This window comes from Lactuca sativa, chromosome 4 (assembly GCF_002870075.4).
Source record: "Lactuca sativa cultivar Salinas chromosome 4, Lsat_Salinas_v11, whole genome shotgun sequence".
In the NCBI taxonomy this organism is placed as follows: domain Eukaryota; kingdom Viridiplantae; phylum Streptophyta; class Magnoliopsida; order Asterales; family Asteraceae; genus Lactuca; species Lactuca sativa.
This window is the reverse complement of record NC_056626.2, coordinates 10026394-10033822: the sequence shown is the minus strand read 5'-3', so window position 1 is coordinate 10033822 and position 7429 is coordinate 10026394. Positions and strand designations below refer to the sequence as shown.

The window sequence follows — 7429 nt, the reverse complement described above, 5'->3', positions numbered from 1 at the left end:
CTTCTGTCCCCACACTCATTCACCTCGATCCCAGTCTAGAAAATCCCCACAGAATAACTGGTAAAAACCAGAAACACTAACCGCCGCATGTCATGATACTCAAACCGTCTGGTCACCTCTCGATCTGCTATGCATCATGGTACCTGTACCATGTTATCTCCTCTTAATCTTCTACGAATCATGGTACTCGGACCACGTTCCCTCTTCTCAATCCACCTCAAATCATGGCACTTTATCCATGACATCAACTCTCGTCCTGCTACAACTTATGGGACTCGACCCATGACATCATGTCTCAATCTGGTACTTATCATGGTACTCGAATCATGACACCACTTCTCAATTCTCAAATATCGGCTCATGCGTGCCTGCTCAGACGACACATGCTCAGGGAAAAACAACGCCCTATCGTGAAACATCCGGGGAATCACAGTCATGGACTCCGTCCCCTGCTTAAGGCACAAGAACTCTTGTGCCAATCGTTCCCGCTCCAACGTGGGAACATACTCGTCTCTGAACATGGTGGTGAACCTCTCCCAGGTCACCTCCGAAATCTCTGCAAGAGTGAAGTTCGCCGCCACGAACTTCCATCAATCCTTTGCCCCCAAGCGACATTGCTTCAATGCAAACCGAACCCTCAGATGCTCCGGACACGAACAGGTGAAGAAGAATCCCTCGATATCATAAATCCATCTTCTCGCAGCAATCGGATCCTGTGTCCCAGCAAACTCTGGTGGCTTCGTGTTGCTGAACTCCCGGAACAGCATCGAGTCACCCCCCCCCCCTGAGGTCTAGCAGCAGCCACAGCTGCAGTAGTTTTAGCAGCCGCAACCTTAATAACCACTGCGTATCTCTCGTCAAACGTCTCAATCAAAGTGGTCTTCATAGACCCAAACATCCCCGGTATCTCTACGCAGATAGCCGCAACCCCCTCGCCGTGGATCATCTGACGAAGCTCCTCGTCACTCATGTCACTGGTCTCTGGTTTGTGGCGTGTCTCAACCATGATGTCTCCGAAATACAACATAAAATTATCAGAGACTCACTCGAGTGTACTCGCACTCGATAACTCAGCCTACTTGTTCCTTAGTACCCTAAGGATTCTTACTTGGACTGCGCATTGGACCACTAAAGCTGAGACATCTAGACTCTAAGGACCTTAGGAGGTCCAGATCTGAGGTTTCTAACCACAACCAGGTCTCATTTGACTCATAGATTCAAAAGAATGGAAGCAAAGCCCTAAAACTCCCAAAATGAGATCTAGTACAAGATCCATTGCCTTCCTTTGTTCCCCATCATGAAGCTCTTCATCCTTCTTCATAGAAATGCACCAAGAATCACAATATGAGCTTCTCTCTCTCACTCTCTAGCTCCAAAAGAAATTAGGGTTTGCAGTCAGGGGAAGGTAGCCGCAAATGAGGCTATAAATGCCTTTAAATAGGTCCCAAACCCAGGAAATTAGGGTTTCTCTACCCAGCACCTACTCGGCGAGTCCCTCCTCTGACTCGTCGAGTCCATTCATTAAATCCACGTGAGCAACTTGACTCGACTCGGGGATTCGGTCCCTCAACTCGTCGAGTCCCTCCTTAAATCTCAAGATTAACATACACAATAATGTCCCTGAAAATCCGGATTTTACAGTTGGACAACTAAAACTAAAATATAAACCAATTTGCGATGGTGTTTTTTTTCATAGTCGATGTGTTGAACATATCATTAATTTGGTTGTGCAAGATAAACTAACTAGCATTGAAACTATAAAAGATGGTTTCAAAGACATGCTAAAAGATATTTTTAGTTTTAGTAACGCTCGATATCATAATTATATGCAATTTTGTGTCGATGCTAATGCCCTCTATTTAGGTCTGAATTGGGAAAATAATACCCGATGGAACTCTACTTGCAAAATGTTTGAATGTGTCTTACATCAAAAAGATACTTTAAAAATGTTCCATGACAACCTTGTGGACTGTAATAAGGTTACGACTTATCCGGAATCAAGTTGGGATACTATCAAACTTGTTACGAACATGCTTGATGTTTTTAAAAAAGCAACTACTTTTTTATCGGGGGTTTATTATCCTACAAGTTGTTTAGTTTTAAACCAATTTTTTTAATATGTGTGAAAATAAATGAGTTTGAAATGAGGAGCACAATGTTTGCTAATATGATAAAACCGATGAAAGCAAAGTTAAAAAAACTATTTTCAAGAAATGTCTCCCATTATTACTTGTTCCGCCGCTTTGAATCCGGCTCTAAGGCCATGTTTGGCAGACTAGCTGAAAAGCTAGCTATTAGCTGATAAAATATTACGTTTGGTAAAACTAGCTGATAAGCTAGTTAAAAAAATGTAAAATGACATAAAAGGACATGTATGAAAATGATTCAATATTATAAGACAAATATCTAATACATAAAATTAAATTAATGTAAATACTAGAAAACATTTCTCCGATTATTTGTATTTAAGTAAACTTTCGTGCATCCCATATCATATTTGCAATATTATCAAAGATTTCTCGCATCTAATGGCGTGATTGTCGAATATTATCATGACTTAATCTTGAATGATTCCCGTGTTCTTCTGTAGGTATGTAATTATGTTGTTGAACAATGTTGAATATCATATCTGTCGAGTCATTTCTTCGAATATAGTTATGAAGGGTAAATGTCACCATTATCACATCTATTTGAGTCTTCTCACTAAATTTTGGCATTTTGTTCAATATTTTCCACCTCTTCTTCAGCACTCCAAACGAACGTTCAATACAACTTCGAAGAGACGAATGTACACGATTAAAAGCTTCTTGAGCATTGGTCGGAAGCACATGTTCAAATTGTGACTGATGATATCTAAGATGTGGATATGGTGCCAGATATCCTTTTCGATCAGGGTATCCTTTATCTACTACGTAATATTTTCCTATATGAAAAAAATGCAATGATTGTTAGCGCAGAAACTATAAACAGTATCAAAGTAGTTCTACCTTCTGGGGGCTTAGGAAAATTCATAGAAGGTGTCTCAATTGCATGAAGGAACACTCGAGTATCATGTGCTGATCCTTCCCACCCGACGGATATAAACATAAAATACATGTCAAAGTCACATATAACCGTTACATTGAAACAGAGCCCCCAGATTCCCTCTTTCTACGCTTTGCACTTTTGTTATTTTGTTTAGGAACATCAGAGATTGTATTGTACGGTTACCAGTCACCTCTGTAGAAAAATTATTCCAAAAAGAATTATCTTGATTATCCAAACTCTCTAGTCTAGAATATTCGGAATATTCACGCATAGCCTCATCAGACCAACCATTTTCATTTTCAATCTCATCAATGTCATTAATTGATTTATCGACAGACTCCGAATTTAATGAAGGAGCTACACAACCCACTCCTGTTGCTACAGCATCACCAAACAGATGATCCCATTTTTCTTCAAGCAATGGATAAACTCCCTTGTGTTGGTACTTCTTTGCATCAGGTTTCTCCTATAAATTGAATTAATAAGAGACTATATTATCAAAAGAAGACTATATACTACAAATAAAAATAACTAAGCAATACCTTTAGCTTTCTATCCCACCATTCATCTGAACAATCTAGCTTTCCGGTCGTTGGATTCCAACCTAAACTGGTTTCTCCTGTTTTTAAAAATTTCCAAAGGCGCCAATCTTTCTTCATGCTATCATACTTGTTCTTTAAACTTTTAAAGCTACATTGTTTCCCAACCTTTTCTGTAAAAAGATCTTCAATCTCTCGCCATCTCATGAGTTGACCACGTCCATTCTTCGTAACGTAGTCGATACAAACTTCACAAAATTTTACAATATTCTCATTGGTCCAGTTTATACCTTCTTCGGTATCTTTGTTAGGAGCCATGTTTCTTGTAAAAGCCTTGTACCAGGCGTCCTAAATTTCATAGGGAAAGTAAAAAATATATTTTTTAAAAAATTTAACAGCTATATATATATATATATATATATATATATATATATATATATATATATATATATATATATATATATATATATATATATATATATATATAGGATTAGGATCAAATGTGAATCGCAAATATTGTATGAATGTGTGACCAAATTATAGCCATTAGATTAAAAGAAATGAAATGATATGATATTAAGGTGCATGTTATTAATATGGACTAGAGTTTACTATATAAATAGCATTAATCAATTATAAAGGTAAATATGGCACTTACTTATGAGAGAATTTAAAGTTACGTACATTTTAACTTATTATGTTAAATTAATTAATAAAAATTAAATCAATCTTACATTTTATTCGGAACATTTAAATTAAATTAAGTTTTTCTAGAATCCGTATTCATTCAATTTGAATTTTTTTTGAGTTAACATTCTTATATAATAAACATCCACATATTAGACAAAAACATATTAGTATTTAAAAAAAATGTTTTGCAATATAACAAAGAATAGATATTATAAAAATGAGAGTCATCGCAATAACATAAAACAACCATTTTTATAACATAAAAAAAGAATATAAATAATATTTTGAAGAATGTACATAACCTTCAATACTACGTTCTTTAAGAATTTTTCATTAATTTTACAGAATATAAAAAAAATTATATGACTTATTACATTATTTGTACATTCTTTAAGAATTTGTCATCATTCTTGAAGAATCTGTCACAATTCTTGAAGAATCGGTCTTTTCTTTTTGATAGTATCCTATGTCTCTATCTTTATATCTTCACGTTTGAACCTAAACCAACAAATCTATCAAAAAAAACTTTAATAAAAAGGCTAGGTTTTAATATTTTTTATTAATTACCATATATAAATAATAGTTGGACCTCAGGTTCACCACATCGTTGGGTGCCCAATAGCCGACTTAAAATATGAAAATATGACCACCGACTCTACAAGACCTAAATTTGGCAAATCCAAGATCAAAAACTTTAGCATGAAAGGATTTGTTAAGAAGTATGTTGTTATTTTTTAAATATATTTGAATTATAGGAGGACTGACATGTTCATGAAGGTACTCCAAACATTTTTCTACTTAAATACCTGTTTTCAATCATATTTTTCACACTAAACTTGAAGGAAGTGCATTAAATCCAGTGTTTTTATGAAGTTTATAACTCGATTTGGATTATGGTTTATCAAATCAAAGAAAGTGAATTCTTTTTATAGGCATACATACTTCTGATCGGATATAAATGTTCTTGGCGACCACCGTTATCAATTAAATACTTTCAAAATTTACATCTAAAAATCCTCATAAGCTAAAGGAGCATAGAATTAAAAAAAATACTTTAACTGAGTGAGGCCACGATTCCTAATGTAGAAGGTGATCGGAGAGACCGAGCGTTTGAAGTAGAAGCAGAAAAAAAATACTTTAATTGAGATAAAATGTATGACTAACCTGATGGTGAACGAGGAGATCGATTGAACGGGGAGATCGATTGGAGCGGAGTAGCAACCCTTAATTAGGTCGATCGAAGTGATGTAGTCGGCAAGTCACCATTTGAGATGGAGTAGAGAAATTAAGCAGAAGGCGACTAAGGGTATGGGAATTACAAAATTATGCCTTGTTTGATTTTATAGCGATGGACGAAGGAGATGGCTTAGGGTTAGGTTCTGACAATGGTGAGGTGTAGTCTGTGGAATGAAGATGACGATGATTGTTTATAAAAGGGTATGAAATTGAGATCCTCTTTTAAAAACTTATTATTTGAATTAGTTATTTATTATAATTAATTATATCTAAAGTTACCATTATTATACTCTTCTCAAATGATTGGTTTAGAATTGGCCACACATTCACACAATATTTAAGGGTTATATATGAACCTAACTCTCTCTCTCTCTCTCTCTCTCTCTCTCTCTATATATATATATATATATATATATATATATATATATATATATATATATATATATATATATATATATATATACACACACAAAAAGTCAATAGAAGGTGGAGAATTTATGTTTACTGTTCTTTAATATTACATGATATGAGTTTCACTGATATGTTTAGTAGTTGTACTATATTTATGCATATAAAGATACTTACAAATATATAATATTGGATGTTTCAGGTTGAAATGGACAACCTTTTACTTTAAAGTAGGCATAAACATTAATTTGTGATTAATTTGTGGGTGATAATTTATTTTTATATTAACCACTTGAAACAAGTACTACGTATAACATAATATGGATTTTACCCAATTCCATGTTATAATTACAAGTCAACAAATATTTCAAATAAACAATTCCACACATACAAAATAAATTAGTATATATATATATATATATATATATATATATATATATATATATATATATATATATATATATATATATATATATATATATATATATATATATATATATATATATATATTTGGTTTTTTGGTAGTCAACCTGTTTTCCAATTGGGAATCACAATCCAACCAAAATAAACTCAGTTTTTCTAGTTCTGTTAATCTGAAATTGGTATGGCTGACCAGGTTTTTTTTTGGATTTTCTAAACATACTATATCTTAGAAAATTGTATCATACAATTAGGGATATATTCTTAACTGCATAATTAAAATTGAGCTTTAAAGTTATATTTCTTTTATCTTAAACAAAATATGAAGAAGAGGCAATAAAAGGTTAGTTAACAGTGGCCACAAGACTTCACTTATGACCAACCTACTCCCTAATCATGCCCTTTCTTATGTAATTAAGAGTAACATCTCCTTTTAGACATTTTGTCAAACAGTATGTGGGCGTAGATTAAAAGAACAAAATTTATGAAAAAACATCATGTTTATACCACGTTGTTGATGATCTTTTGGCTTATTACAAGCTTCATATTGGTTTATTTTTAAACAGGGTCATAAAATCTTGTTTTTCTATCAATCTTAGTAATTAGTAACCAAGGAAACAGGGTCATAAAATCTTATTACAAGCTGCATATCGTTAATACAAATATGAACCAAGGAATCGGAAGGGAATACAATTACAGTCAATCGCATTGTCCCACACCTCAAATCATATAAACGGCTATAAAATTGCTTGCCCATATGATATTAACTGGAGGAACAACAGGTTGATTAAACAAAATTACTGACCTTGAATTCGTTTGAAGCTTTGACAAACCGAATTAAAAGAAAACCGTCGTGTTATGACACTGAATGATGAAATACATAGCAAAACATTATAATCAGCAGTGATAGCAGATGACAAAAAAAGCACAATTACGTTGTATGAAAATGATACTAACCTTGAAATCGATTGAAGATTGCTTTGTAGAAACCGTCTTGAAAAATTAGTACTATGAAATTGGTACCTATGCTTTTATAAAAATCAATGTTGGAGGGAAAATGTTGTTGGTTTTTTGCGATTTGGAGGATAAACATATATCGGGATTATGGT

The 7429-nt window shown here is 33.7% G+C and overlaps 1 protein-coding gene across 2 annotated transcripts; it reads right to left on the bottom strand.

Annotated features, from left to right (window-relative positions):
* Nucleotides 1-2406: 2406 nt before the first annotated feature.
* Nucleotides 2407-7429, bottom strand: LOC111910655 (uncharacterized). Of its 2 annotated transcripts, XR_002856592.3 has the most exons (5): nt 7278-7429; nt 7126-7184; nt 3570-3914; nt 2988-3493; nt 2407-2923 (listed from the first exon to the last, which is right to left on the bottom strand). XR_002856592.3 is itself a non-coding variant. In XM_023906493.3 (4 exons), exons 3-4 carry the CDS (start codon nt 3882-3884, stop codon nt 3104-3106), a joined length of 705 nt encoding a protein of 234 aa, XP_023762261.1. In that variant the 5' UTR covers nt 3885-3914; nt 7126-7184; nt 7278-7429; the 3' UTR covers nt 2407-3103. The 2 variants fall into 2 exon arrangements, 1 of the variants encoding a protein (XP_023762261.1); XM_023906493.3 differs by having other exon boundaries at nt 2407-3493.